Source organism: Engystomops pustulosus, chromosome 2, assembly GCF_040894005.1.
Source record: "Engystomops pustulosus chromosome 2, aEngPut4.maternal, whole genome shotgun sequence".
Classification (NCBI taxonomy): Eukaryota; Metazoa; Chordata; class Amphibia; order Anura; family Leptodactylidae; genus Engystomops; species Engystomops pustulosus.
In genome coordinates, this window is record NC_092412.1 from 63,519,068 (window position 1) to 63,534,984 (window position 15,917).

General features: G+C 41.3%; 1 protein-coding gene across 5 annotated transcripts in view; it reads left to right on the top strand.

Moving 5' to 3' along the window:
* The window catches only part of LOC140117826 (retinol dehydrogenase 7-like), a 29,827-nt gene continuing 13,910 nt past the window's right edge, over positions 1-15,917 (top strand). Inside the window, exons 1-3 of one of the 5 annotated variants that reach the window (XM_072134933.1) lie at positions 1-129; positions 10,956-11,293; positions 13,035-13,293. In XM_072134933.1, the coding sequence (XP_071991034.1) occupies positions 2-129; positions 10,956-11,293; positions 13,035-13,293 (725 nt within the window). In that variant the 5' untranslated portion in view covers position 1. Of the gene's footprint in view, positions 130-2,301; positions 2,474-5,542; positions 5,666-5,953; positions 6,054-10,955; positions 11,294-13,034; positions 13,294-15,917 lie in introns of those variants that run through there. The other 4 variants (XM_072134934.1, XM_072134936.1, XM_072134935.1 and 1 more) reach the window with 4 other exon arrangements.

Below are 15,917 nucleotides of genomic sequence, written 5' to 3' on the forward strand. Positions count from 1 at the left end.
TATGCAATTTTCCATTACTTCTGTATCCTCTATAGCACAGGCTTGGCTGTGTATGATAGACCCTTGCTGTCTCACATGCACATTTTACAGTCTTTGGAGTACAGTAACTGAGACTGAACATCACCTAAGGTATGCTCTGATTTTATAACATCACATTCTTGGTTTGAGGTTTCAACATATTTGGATGATAGTGTTGTCATACAAACAGAAAAGTAAATAATACTACTATATTATAAGAAGCAGTATGGATCCTTTTTCTGTTTTCTGCAACAACAGGTTTTCTTTTTGCTGTAATAACATGTACTATATGATAGAGCATAGAACTTAAATCAGAAATCATTCTTATAATATGTAGCGCGTTAGAATGAATCCTTGTGACCTTCTAGACATGGAAAAGATAATGCTAAATTAGAAAGATTTGGCAATGAGAAAACATATGGTTATTGTTTCTGATTTGGCAAACAGTCTCTGTAGATAGTATATAGAGAAACGTTGCATTGAGGTCTGGTTAAAGAGGATATAGTTACAACAAGTCTTAAGGGCCTCCCAAATCTTTCACAGCCCCATTTGAGAACACTGGTTCTTTAATAAGGAGAGAATAATTTAAATTATGTCTGGGGGGATGTGGTGAACATTTTTGTAATATACAGTATGTCATTAATAAATTCTGTTTCTATTGTTCAGATTTATTTTCTAATATTCTATTTACAGTCTTGTTCAATTTCCTCAGTATTACCTTGAAAATAAGACAGTGGCCCACATTTACTAAAAACTGTGCAAACTGCACTATGTGCAGTTTGTCTGTGTAGTGTGCAGAGGGTGCCAGATTCAGTTGCCCATTCTTCATTAATCTGGCGCTCCCTGCACTGCTCCGACACTTTTTATTTGGTGCACTTTTAATATGGGGCGTCCGGACTTTGCTTGTTAAATCTGGTCCATGGTCCGACTGAGCACCGGAACGCCCCTTTCAGTGCGGTATAGTGCAGATGTGTTGTGGGCACTTCTAAAATACATGTGCAATCAGTTTGCACTGAAAAGAATGTGCAAGGTCAGACAGAAAACTGGCGCAGGGACTTTAATAAATCTAGGCCAATGTTTTATATTAATTTTGGGTCCTAACGACGCTATAGGTCTTATTTTTAGGGGATGTCTTTTATTTCGATCAACAAAAATTCTGATTTAATGTTCAACAAAAAATGTAAATTAGTTAATGTAGTTACCACCAATATACTCTGTTTTAATTTACATCAAACTATGGTACATTTGCAGATCCTGATATTTCATCATCTTCTGGAACCTAATCATAACTCTCCAAACCCTGAATTTCATGTTGAATTTCTTGTGACTCCATTTCTTTTTGAATCATTGGGCCCAATCTCTCATGTTTAGTGAAATCACTTTCCATAAATGAGGCCTTATTGACCAGGTATCTATTTGTAGCGCAATTGTGATGCAGTGGTCAGTGATTTTATCCTATGAATCCTTCACCCATGTCACAACCTCTCTGACTGATCTACTAATGTACGGCATGGGGGTTGCTGTAGCAATGACTGCCGCTAGGTCTTATTTTCAGGAGAGGCTTTATATTTAAAAGCTTGAAAAAAACTGTGCTATGTCTTATTTTTGGGGGGTGGCTTATTTTCAGGGAAACAGGGTATTTGATGTTTCAGGAATTCATCTATTGGCCTAATGCTGGCACACAGTCAAATGCTTTACGGAGAAATGAATGATGGAAGTGAACGGAAATCCTGCAGGCGCACACAGCGAGTTTATTTGACCCAACTCTCTCATGGGAAGAGGGATTACAGGGATATATTCGTTTAGCATACTTTAAAGGGATGCTGTCACCAGGAATGTGATTTTTAGCTGGTGACAGTTTCCTATAGCCTATGATATGCAGATTTAAAAAATAAATTTTTAAGCATTCTGAATCATTTAGTACTTTATAATAGTTTGATTTTCATTGAACTTGATTTTAAATTGAATTTGATTAGTTTTTGAGCCAAATCTGGAATCCACAACATATCTTACAAAATCACAGAATGCTTATAAATAGGATACTAAACATGGTAATTGTAGGGCATATAACATGAGCTGCTTCATTTCTGTGGTGGCATATTAGTATCATTTACATACAATTTGCTTTTCAGACTCGTTCTTCTTTGTAATTCTGCAGTGATGGGAAATTAAGTTGGCATCCTGGCTCAATGTTTTTGTGTTTCCAAATGAAAGGCATTTCCTGCTTACACAAAAGTTCTTTGTCTTCTTATAAGCAGTTGTGCACCTTTGCCAACCAGTCTGTGATTAGAATTACAATCCTTTTCATCCTTGACATCCAAGACACATCTGGAAGCTCCAAGCCCAGACTGCAGTACAGTACATCCCAGTTCGGGAATGGGAGGCCTGCTGCACTTAGTTATAGCGATCGTGCCTGGATGCTGGAGCTCGGGGTACAGCTGCTTGTGTTTCCCAGGTAAAAATCTATAGTTTTCTTATAAATAAATTAGGGAATCTTTATAAGAATGGAAGATAATAAGAGCTGGAAAAGTTCATTACCCGAAGAATACAACATTTGGGCTGATGAACTTTACATTTGCCAAGTAATCTTTAACTCTGCATGAAGCGATTATTTTTTTACTCTCAACTATTTAACTTTATTGGGCTCATTTACTAAGAGTCGCGCTGCTCACTTTCTTCAGACTGTGCACCTTTTTTGGGGATAGGTAGGTGTCGCTGGGATTTTGTCGTACACGATCGTTTTTGGCACAACCGCTCTGGCTTCCATTTGACACAATTTAGGGGGCGGGCCGTCGGATGATTCGACTGATTCGGACTGAGCCCGGGATTTAACATTCAAATTGTGTCGCAAGCCCAAGCACTTACATGCACCAATTAAAAGATGATGAACTCTGTCGGACCAAAGCGGGAAATCGACACATTCAAGATATTGGACGCACGATCTTAGTGAATCGCAGCACAGTGCATTATAGGCGGACAATGCACTTTCGGTGAACTCCAGCAGCCGGGTATGTAAATGTTCCCCTATGTGTTATTTCTGCTTTCTTGTGTCAGAGTGGAAATTGTCCCTGAACGGTGACATAATTGTATGTATAATCCCTGTACTGGGACATCACTATGTCTATTATCCCTGAACTGTGATATCATTGTATGTATTACCCAGGTACTGTGGCGTCACTATATTTTCCCTGAACTGTGGCATCACAGTGTGATTTATCCATGTACTGTAAGGTTGCTGTGTGCTTTATCCATGCACTGTGACAACACTGTGTGAATTGTTCCTGTACTGTGACATCACTGCAAGTATTATCCCTTGTACTGTTACATCACTGAGTCTATTATCCCTGTATGGTGACATAACTTTGTATGTTATTTCTGTACTGTGACATCAATATGTGTATTATGCCTGTACTGTGACATCATGGTGTATTATCCCTGTACTGTGACATCACTGTGTGTATTTTCTGTAATATGGCATGTATTCTCTGTACCTGACCAGGGGCCCGGGAAATAAAAGTAGCCCTGGAAGAGTCCCCAATTTGTAGGTGTGTTCCAGCTTTGGGTGGCGTTAGCAAAAAATTGTATTAATCACATTAACATTGTTATGTAGAAAGCCCAATGAACAAAATTTGCGGCTTTTGCTAGTAGCTAGGCCTAATGTTCAAGTAAATAAGAAGTGGAAAACTAGCATCAATGACATTCTCCTTGTCTTGCTTATATGTGATTAAAAAAATTGATACTTGCTTCTAGGTAGAAGAATATAACTACTATAATGCTGCCCCTATGTACAAGAATATAACTACTATAATACTGCCCCCTATGTACAAGAATATAACTACTATAATACTGCCCCCTATGTACAAGAATACAACTACTATAATACTGCCCCCTATGTACAAGAATATAACTACTATAATACTGCCCCCTATGTACAAGAATACAACTACTATAATACTGCCCCCTATGTACAAGAATATTATTACTATAATACTTCCCCCTATAAATATATACTACTATAAATATATACTACTATATAAACTACTATAACACTGCCCCCTATGTATAAGAATATAACTACTATAATACTGCCCCTATGTACAAGAATATAACTACTATAATACTGCCCCCTATGTACAAGAATATAACTATTATAATTAAAAAACCTCTCCTTTATTAGAGGCCAAACCCTCTGACGCGGGAGAGTTGCTTATAAAGTAATTACCGTATTTTCCAGACTATAAGGCGCACATAAAAGCCTTGGATTTCCTTGGAAATCCAAAGTGCGCCTTATAGTCCGGTGCGCCCTATATGAGGGCAGCGGACCATACTTACATAGGTCCCCGCTACCGGAGACAGCAGATCTCCAGCGGGAACTGCAGACCACGCGGCACGAACAACTTCTGCCGCGTCGGTCTGCAGTTCCCGCTGGAGATCTGCTGTCTCCGGTAGCGGGGACCTTTGTAAGTATGGTCCGCTGCCCTCCTCCACCTCCCCCTCACCTTCCCCACTCACCTTCCCCGCGTCGCCGCGTCTCGTCGGGTCTCGTCTTCGGGTCGCGTCGCGTCTCTTCTCGTCGGGTCTCCGCTCCGCCCCCGGACCTCCGCCACGCCCCCGGACCCTGCGCCTTATAGTCCGATGCGCCTTATATATGGAATTATTCCATATATAAGGTGCATCGGACTGATGCGCCTTATATACCGGTGCGCCTAATGGCCCGGCAAATACGGTAATGAGGAGGGTGTAGACAGTAAAATATTATGTACTTTGCCCACTCATTCATATCAGGAATAACTTATATTCTATCCAGAGCTCCTGCCCCCCGTGCATTATTTTAATGCACATGTTATAACACATACAGGTAATAGAGTGTCCCCTAATTAATAATAGATAAATTGCTTCCCAGACAGTGCCTCCAAATGAAAATTAGACATTGATATCCCCCAATTTATAGCAATACAGGCAGTTCACCCCTGTTAAAAATAAAAGATAGTGCCCCCCTAATTACAGTAGACAGACTCCTCCTCCCAGGGCTGTAGCCAATAGTAATGAGTAAAAGAATAATAATATAACCTCTGCAGCCCCCCAAGTATTGCCCCCTGACGCTCTCGCAGCCACCTCCATCCTTTCTTCTGTGCTGGGTCCCATGAGGAGGATGTTCGACTGATACAAGCACAACTTCGCCCATACGTGGTAGCCATTCTCTCCTCTACACAGGTTGCACAATGACGTCATTGTGTGGTGCCTGAGTAGTGGATAGAGTGACTGCAGTGCTCTGTCTCTGTGTTCATCGATTGTACCCGGGCCTTTGGAAGACACGGGTACACTGGATTATTTATGGGCAGTTGAGGTTGACTGGCCCCAGAAGATTAGGCCCACCAGGGACCTCCCCGGTGGATTACATGGACAGTCCAACCCTGGACATGACTGTGTGTATTCTCTGTACTATGCCATCTGTACTATGACTCTGTATAGGATCCCTGTACGGAGACATAATTGGCAACATTTTTGGCTGCAGCCTGTGTGTGCTTGTGTCAGTCTCCTCCCCTCCACACTCATCCAACTCCCTACCTCCTCCCTGTCATGTCCATTGAGCAGGCAGAGGAGCCCCACTCCTGGTACTCACCATACGTTGCTGACACTGAGCCAGGTAATGTGAATGAAATTTATATAAATTACTGAAATGATTCAGAATGCTGACAAAATCAGCATTGTATAGGCTATTGAAACCTGTCACCAGCTAAAAATCACATGCCTGGTGACAGGTTCGCTTCAAACCCTGAAAGGGACATACCCTTGGCTTTAAGTTTTAAAACAATTATTACAAATAAAATATATTTTATAAATAAATTGTGTCTTTTATATTAACAATTCTGCCTGTCCCCAAAAGGAGCTTACAATCCACAGAAATTAGCAAATCCTAACAAAGGAAAAAAAAACACACGCTGCTATGCACCACCTGGGATTAACCAGGTGCACGCTGTTAGGATCCAGCACATGCTCTAGTCAGGTGTAGGACACATCCAGGTGAGGTGCAGGTAAGGGTCTATTCACACAGACGTGTGTGTTGTACATCCACAACAGAACGCATTTGGTTTCAGGGCAGTTTGTGGCAGTATTTTATTTTGCACCTCTGTATGGCGTCCCTTGATCCGTTGTTTATATTTCACATCTGCAAAGTAAAAACCAATAGTTTACATTACTTGAAAGGCAAAACGCCTAGGGGGACATTTATCTTAAGTCTGGAATCTTGTGTCTAGTCCTGTGATTTTTTGTTTTTTTGGTGAAGGTTTTGCCTGATTTATCTTAGCGGTTGATACATGAGGCATGGGAGTCTGTTGGTTTCTTGAGTCTGAAAAGTCGCAATACAGTCTCAAATGTTTGAGGGCACTGTCACGCGTACCGCTAGCACCGTGTTTACAAGCAATTGGGACGTGCCTCGGGCCAAACGCATTTGCAGTGAAATGCATGCGGTCGGTAAGCAATTGCATATGTTTCACTGGATACGTTAATGAGATTGGGCTGAGGCACCGCCTTCTGCGCTTGTAAACGCAGCGCTAGCGGTATGTGTGACTGCACCCTAAGCATTCCCTTGCCTAGGTCTGCTCTGGACTGCAGTTTATTTGTGCAAAACATTGCCACTTTTTCAGACTTCCACATCTGGATTTTTATAGTACATCGGTAGCAGCAGTGTAAAACTCTTTTGTGGTGAACTTTGCAAAATGGTGAAAAAGTTGCTAATTTTGGTGACACAGGGTCAAAAAGACACAGGGTCTGGCCTATTGATATATTGGTGTTGGCCATTAGACCTGTGCAGAGTAGAACTAGACACTGTTCACTGCTGCACCAGATTAAACATCAATGCAGATTTATCATGCTGTCTAAAAGTAAGAAAGTTCTTAGTAGCTCATGGCAACCAATTACAGCTCCCCTTTAAAATATTCATGATCACTGGTAAAATGAATGCTGAGCTATAATTGGTTGCCATGGGCACCTAAGAACATTCTTACTTTTAGACAGCTTGATAAATCTGCCCCATTGTGTCTGAGGGCGCTTTGTCTCTGCTGTGTCTCTGTTTTGATTTAATTTGTCTCTGTGTCCGCAAAAAAAAAAAAATGAAGGTTTAACATTGCTTTGAAAACATTACTCCAGGTCTCTCAGCCTCATCAATGGAAAAAAACCCTGATGTTTCATCAATTTTTTTGTGAACCCACATCCATTAAAAAAAACAATTGTTTCATAATTTTTTTCAATGGACAAAAATCATCCAATGTGAAAACAATCATTGAAAACAATGGCATTGTAAGGCATCCATAGAAATCACCGAACCACAAATGTGCAAAAACAGCACCAATGTGAAAGAGCCCTTATGCAGAATGATTAATCTGGTGCAGTATAAGACTGGAGTGTCCTACATTGCACATCCTATTATATAATCTAGTTTGCAGTGTCAGAATATTGATTTTTCTGGCATGGCCACACATCTTTTACTGAGGACATGCCTTTTTTCAGACAAGTCCAAAAAACTGCCTAAAAATGGTCTAAGCCCTCATTCACAATTGCGTTTTTCGTGCACAAATTTTGCACATGCTTTTGACATGCAAAACTTGCATTGCACTCTGACCCATTGTAATCAATGGGTTTTTTCAGACTTGCATTTTTTCCGTCTGCTCCGACTCTTCTCCAAAAAGGGGCGTGGCTTTGGCGGAGTGGAAACTCAGACAAAATGGGGGACATTTACTATGGCGTTTCCACCAGTTTTGTGGTGCTCTCACCACATGTTCTGCTCTGAGACCTATTTATTAGCTGGCGGCGCCAGAAAAAATGACTTTTTCCGTCTGCTCCGACTCTTCTCCGAAAAGGGGCGTGGCTTTGGCGGAGTGGAAACTCAGACAGAATTAATATGTGTCACAGCCCTTTTTGGGCGCTGTAAACTGGCGGAAAGTAGACCAAAAGAAAACTGGTCTAGCAGGGACTGTTGGACACATTTCTGGTGCTCGGGACAGATTTTGGTCCCAGGGACAGAAAATAGTCTCGGCGCCAGAAATGTCTCTGCACAGCTCTACAATATTAAATGTGTATCTTCTTTCCCAGAGCAGGTCGGTAACAAAGCCAGTGCAGACACCGATACTTTAAGTAAATGTCCCCCAATGTGTTTTTCACCCATCAATTGCCATAGAAAAGAGACCACAGTCCTGAGTCTTTTTCACATGTGTTATCTGCCCGTGGAAATTGCATTGGAAACACCAAAAAAACATGCGTGAGACACTGAACAAACTCTGACTGAAAACTGATCGAACTCTGATGAAAAATGTCCGTTTTTCACTGAACAAACCTTGATCGCTCCCTGATCAGACTCTGACGTGATCTGCAATGCAAGTGTGGAAGGGGCCTGAGACCTTCAATACATGAGGTGCAAATTACATTTAAAGTGCATTTAAGGTGCAAATTACACATGTATTCTGGAATAGACAGATTGATACACAGCAATCATTGCGGGAGATTTATCGGAAAAGTCTCGGGTAAAACTGTTCTACTTACTCATGGAAACCAATTGGTGCTCAGCTTTAATTTTATAAACAGCTATGGAAAAATGAAAGCTTAGCTCTGATTGGTTGTCATGGTCAGCTACAACAGTTTTACCTCAGACACCATAGCATCCATCTAAAATATCTGTGTTTTTAATATTGTTCTGTTAACATACAGATAAGCTAATGCTATGTTTCATGTTTACAGCTGGGTCATTTCTAAGGGTACACTCACACCGCAGCCGAGCGGCATACATTTTATGGAGGAGGAGTTGAACCCTCCCCTTTCCAAAGAAAAAAGCGGCACACGGCCGCGCACAAAGGGAAAGATAGAGAATGCTCTGCCTGATCACATGTGCGTTTCCAGTGGAATGCATGCGATCGGTAACCAGCACTTGGTGTCTTGAATGTAAACATGGGTTTGACTGGAAACACAGATGCAATTAGTCCAAGTCCCACCCCCAAAGCTTCACTGACGATGGAGCACAGCTGGGGCGTGGAGTAGCCGCACGGTGTAGCCTCAACTCCGGCTACTCCACGCCCCAGTAGCCTCTTATGTAAAGTAGCATATTACCACAATTAAAGATTCAAAAAGATAAAGGGGACTTTATCCCCTAAAAAGGGCTATCCTTACATATATAAGAGGCACCTACCACCTGATCTACCTTAATAGGTAGATCTGTGGTGGTAGGTTTCCTTTAAAGGGATTGTCCCAACTTCATAATTTATACCAATCCACAGGATAAGGGATAACTTCCTAATTGGTGAGGATCCGACAGCTTGGTGGAATGGCAGGCTGAGAATGCAGGCTACCTCTGCAAGGAATGGCTGAATATTGCTGAGCACAGCGCTCAACTTTCTCCAGTTGATACCATATATAGTCTGACTATGAAATGTGTTTTAGGGCTTAATAACTCATCATTTTTCTCAATATGCTATCTGTTATTTACACAGACAGCATACTGAAATTTTTAGTCAGTCCTTTTTGGATTTTTATTGTACCCGCAATCCTTTTTTTAAAAAACTGTTTTAGATTTTTTTTTTTATGATGATTCACATCATACCTCATCATTGGTGAAAAGGAACTGACTGCATACAAATGTAAAATGATGTGTGAATTAGGCCTTACAACACTTTGAATATGATAGAATTTTTGACATTTTGGAGTGTTTCTTCTTAAAGACAATTATGCACTGTAGATATGGTATTTACGCAAACATTGGCTTTGACTACATGTCACTTGAAAAAAGCTCTGCTAAAGACAAATAGAAAACATAATAAAAGCATTTCATACTCCATCTTTTACTTCAAATTTTCTAAAGATATGAAATGGTATGTGTGGGCAATGTTCTTGTTGAGCCGGTTGAGTCTTTATAAGCCTGTCACCCGGCTCACTGAACCTTATCCTGTATCAACAAAAATATGGAAGTGAATGTACAGGGCAATCTGTACAATCTGGCACTCATTACAATGAACTTGATTCATAAGAGTTTGATCATTATTTCATATGGAAATTTAGTTCTGTAAAAAGATATAACTGACCAGTGACTGTCTCTGAAGAGTTACGTCATTAAAACCTTAAGAGCTGATTTATACAAACTGCTAAAAGCTGGAAGAAAGGGAGAAAAAAATTTGACAAAGGAACATTTTTCATGAATAATGTATTTTACAAAATGTACTTTTATGATCTGCATTATTGATGTATGCAATTTGGTTAAAGGTTTAGTTACAGTTTTAAAATTCTCACGATGTCCTTACAGCTAATGAGACATTGTTGTTGTAATAATAACAACCACCACAAGAGGGCAATAAATATATGAAACATAGAAGAGATGGTACGTTATGTGCCTACAACAGAAAGCCAAATCATTTACATATAGAAGGCATTTACAGGCAGTCCCCGGGTTACATACAAGATAGGGACTGTAGGTTTGTTCTTAAGTTGAATTTGTATGTAGGTCGGAACTGTATATTTTATCATTGTAATCCCAGCCAGAACATTTTTTGGTCTCTTTGACAATTGGATTTTAAAAATGTTGGGTTGTCATAAGAACCAGGATCATCAATAAAGCTTCATTACAGACACCTGTGATAATTGTTATAGCTGTTTATTGTAGTCTAGGACTAAAGTACAATACATTACCAATATCCAGTGGTCCGTTTGTAACTAGGGGTTGTATGTAAGTCGAGTGTTCTTAAGTAGGGGACCGCCTGTATTTAAAAATCTTTAAGGACAGGTCCTGCCACAGTCACACGTTGGATAATAAGGTGTAAGAAAACTGTCCAGTGGCCTGAATAATCCCTTTTAGCAATGCTGAAAGCATGATGATTTTACACACTAAGTAAATGAATGTTAATCTGTAATCTGATTGTTATGCACACATTTACTAACTGCTGCCTTATATTACACAGCATTGAGCCTCCATCATCTATAATCATGTGGCTCCCTCTGCTGGTGACAGTGGGTCTCATTCTCTTGTACAGATGGTACAGACAGAGTCAAATACTGAAGAATCTTTCAGATAAATATGTTTTTATCACCGGATGTGACACTGGATTTGGCAATCTGTTGGCAAGACAGCTGGATAAACGTGGAATGAAGGTTCTAGCGTCTTGTCTGACAGAGAAGGGGGCTGAGAATCTGAAGAAAGAGACCTCTAGTAGATTGAAAACCATCGTCCTTGATGTCTCCGATAGTGAGAACGTAGAATTGGCTGTTGACTGGATTGAGCAGCAGGTTAAAGAAGAAGGTAAAGAAGATACAAGCTGTTCATATAATAACCTTATTAACCGTAGGATAGTGGTTTTACTTGAATGGGAATCAGTGAAAACAATTTTTGTGACCAAAATGCAAACATCAGAATACGGCATTATCCCAATCTGAATCATGTGGGAACACTTCTACCCTCATATGGCCCAACTGTACTATAACATAGAACTTCTTTTAACTGGAAAGGACATCTGTTCACATTGGAAGAAGATACTTATGTGTGTCACATCAGGGGCATAACTACAGCGGTAGCAGCCATAGCAGCCACTATGGGGCCCGCAGTGTCAGGGGGCCCCCTTATCTGACCCAACACAAAAAAAATGGATTTTGTGCGCCATTATCTCTATATTGTACTGCACATGTCCATCATAATATGTATATAACATATACTGTGATGTATATATGCAGTATCTGTGATGTATATATGGTGTCTGTATATACCATATGTTGTATACAGACACTATATATATATATATATATATATATATATATATATATATATATATATATGTATGTAGAGTATGTTGCATATGACAATGTATGTCTGGGTATATGCTGTATGTGCACATGAGTGTATCTATATGTGATTGTAACCCGCATGTATGAGAATACTAATATGTATACTTTTTAAGTGTGAACGGGGGGCCCGTCTCTCCTAGTTACGCCACTGTGTGACATATTTATCATCTACACTGAAAGTGAAGGTGAATATTGACAGGTCAGTATCCTATTGTAGAGACCTTCTAAACATGAGGGGGCAAAGGTTTGATTGTTCTTATTTCTGGGACTCCTATCAATCACCAGAAGGGCCCTCTAGTATGCATTTTGCTGTATATCGTATATATATGGACCTTATGACACCTGCATAACACCCATATGCCATTGTAAGCAACATGTATTGGAGTTGACCAATGGACAAATGAACAAAAAATGAGAGCTGCTTTACAAGAAACTCTCCTGTTTTAAAGAAATTGCTTGAAACTGAAAATCTTTTTACTATGGGCCCCTGGTGGTGTAAACATTTTAGTGTCCTCCTGTCTGGGCCTTTTCTATGTTGGTATACGAAGGCTCAGCAGTGAAGTTACTTGGACAATCCACTACAGCCCCTGGCTGCAGCCTTTATTGTGCTGGTATGTGCTGTCGACATGACCTCACCGCTGAGCTGTATAACAACAGAGACTGGAGGTGACAGGTGGAGTTGTGCTGGAGCACAGGTAAGAACCAAGGTTAGTATTAGGAACGGTTCTTACCTCTGGTCCAGCACAAAGCTTAGTATTAGTTTTTTTTTTACACCGCCTGTGGCCAACAGTGAGTAAAAAATGTTTAATGTTGGACAACCCCTTTAACATAAACTTTATTACATGAACTATACAACATACATGTTTCTCAGTTTTGGAAACTAAGTAAATGTACAAAGTCGGTGAAACCAACATTTTTACATTTTATTAATTTTGTTATACTGCAGCTTTCAAAAGTGGAAGGTGTGGAGGGACGTTATAACATATATTGTGCCATTTTTACAATGGAAGGTGATGAGCAATGAATATGTTTATATATTATGGTATATACTGGGGGCTTTATGCATGTGGTGTATGAAAATTTTCAGTGCAAATACACAGAATGTGCACAACACATGGTGTGAACATAAGCATAGCTACAGTAGCGTTGAGTAAGCGTCATTAACTACGTGATGATTGACTTTTCTCATTCTCTATTAATAGGTTTATGGGGACTTGTTAATAATGCTGGCATTTCTATCCCGACAGCCCCCAATGGCTGGCTTCATAAGCATGACTTTGTGAAAGTGCTCAGTGTCAATTTACTTGGGATGGTTGATGTGACTCTAAAGCTACTTCCTCTCATCATAAAAGCCCAAGGACGGATCATTAACATATCCAGCGTGCTGGGACGATTGTCTATAGCAGGTGGAGGATACAGTATTTCCAGATTTGGAGTAGAAGCTTTCTCCGACTCTCTAAGGTACAAGCATCAACACGATTCTGAATTCCATTTTATTGAAAGATTTTATGTGTCTTGAGGAATTTGTCTTTTTGGCGCAGTATCAGAATTATTGCATCAAACTACTCCAGGCAGATATTTTATTGTGGGAGAAAATGTGTTTCGTAAGACTCAGAGAGCGTGTGCGGTAGCAAGTCTTATTGATGTGGTGCTTTCATTTCACCATTCAGGTCATGATTTCATGCATTATGAACCAAACATACCTTGAGAATACTGTAGCTATACTGATGCAGAAACATATCTTGTTTAATTCCCAAAACCAAGAGGTTTTGCTGAAAAAACTATTCTAAAATTATGACAATGAGGCTCTGACACTCCTGTTGCTGGTCATCCAGATCAGGTTGATTATTCCTGTCTGGACAGTGTAGGCAGCTCTGTGTATGTGGAAGTAATGTGTTTATGTATGGCAGCCACCCTGCACCCAGCTTTCCCAAGTTCCTGAATGACATTGCAGCATAATGATCTGCAGCATACTGGGAGACCTGCATGACATCACCGGCTCTTGGGAAGCATTATGGGAGGGGTATGAAGCAGCCTTATTCATTGTGTCGTAATCCTTATCCATGCTGGAGTGCATAATTAGGGTAAGAGCCTCAATATCATAATTTTATTATTGTTTTTTCAGAAAAACCACTTGAATTAAGCAAGATATGTTATGCATAAAAACAAATGGTAGTTCAACACCCCTGCCAATACAGTGGCAAAGGGGTAGTTGCGAACAGTGCCCTCTCCAGGTTAGGAGCTGATAGAGGGAATCGCAAACCATCCAGTAATGTTCCAGACCTGGACATCAGATGTTATCAGCGGTGGACCCTGCCTGTACAGCAAGGGTTAAAGTTATGTGAACTATTAACCAATTGTATTCCTTTATGTGAACTGGAGAGTGAGCCACCACCTGACCAGGAGGTAACAAAACCCATGGACAGGAAGGGGCAAGCTCTCTTCCCAGCCACCTCTCACCAGAGTGAGGTCAGTCTTTTGGAACCCAGCTCTCTTGCAGAGCACGCCTTCTAGAACACACTGAGTGACCACAGACGGTCTCTGTGCACCACTAGCACAGACACACAGCTAATCCCAGGACAAGCTGCAGCATCCACATCTGGACACATCTTCATCCCTGCCTGCATTTACTTCCAGGCTTGTGAATCTATCCCTGAGGACACTCTCCATAACCACTCCAGTAATCCGGAATCTCTCCAGTAATCTGGCATCTGTTTCAAGATCGTTTTGGCCCATTGCCTGCAGTTGTTCCAATAAAGAACCACATTTTGCACAACGTTGCCTCCGTCTGTTCCCTGGATATGGCTGTATTACCACCATGTGCTCCCCATCCATTACCCAGGGACATATATTACAGACAATACATACTAAGGGGTTGCCTGAGGGAGATCCAGTACCTCAGCCCCTCCCTCCATATTTTCTTGCACACACCACCTGCTGGAGACCTGCCAGGCTGTAGGACAGCCCTCTGGTTCCCATACCAAGCACCGTGACCCGGTGGGGGATGTTGCAGTAGATTTCCTTTGTAAAAAAGCAATAGTACAAACTAATACAAGAAATCAGAGCAAAAGGTCTCTCAACTTACTTTGGCTCTTATCTTATCTCCCTTCCCTCTACTTTTTACTCAGAAATTTCTGTTGAGTATCTCAAACATAAACTCATTGAGATTTCAGATTACATGTAAGCTCTATGGAGAAGGGGGGGAGGGGGCAGTAAGTGACAGCAGCCAGATCGCCACCCACCAGATATTAGTGAACTGCAAATTACTGACATATCCTGTAGAGAGAGATACATAATGACACAAAAGTTTTACTTCTTGTGTACATATACTGGGTTCAGGTATTCCTCCAGATCGAGAAGAATAGGAAGGCCAAAGGTAGGGGGTGCTGTCACGGGTGCTCCCACATCCCATATCTCCAGGGTAGTGCTTACCCATACTCCTCTCTGTGCCCCAGCGCTCCGTCAGCTTCCAAAAATTTAAAGGGCCAGCGCACCATTGATTGGTGCTGGTCGTTCCCAGAATCCTTCATAAGCCAGCCTCTCCCAAAAAACCCAGACAGATCTTTGTGCCCCACAGCCTTAGAAAAAGCTTGTTGGATGCCTTGTGCAATTATTTTAAATTCCCGTTGTGACCCCAGTTCTGATGTTGACTTTGATCCCGTGCTGCCTGCCTTGACCTATTGCTACATCCCTGACTTTGATCACGTGCTGCCCGTCCTGACCTCCTGCCTGTCCCCGACTACGACTCTACTCAATGTCTCTGTACCTCGTCTTGGTCGCCACCGCGGAAAAAGTCGCAACTGTGGAACGACCTGGTGGTAGCATGCCACAGCAAGTCCAACCCACTTTGCGGCAGGCTCTGGTGAAAACCGTGTACCACTTAGACTCCGGTCCCAATTGTCAGCTTATGTCATCGTCCGCAGTGGTCCAGTGGGTCCACTACCTCTGGAGACTGACAGTAACATCCAGCCATGGTTCCGCTATCTAAACTGGCTGATTTTACCACCGTTGTGGTCCAGCAGTCCCAGCAGATTGCCACACAAGGTGAACAGCTTGGAAAAGTCACCCCCATGTTGCAGCAATGG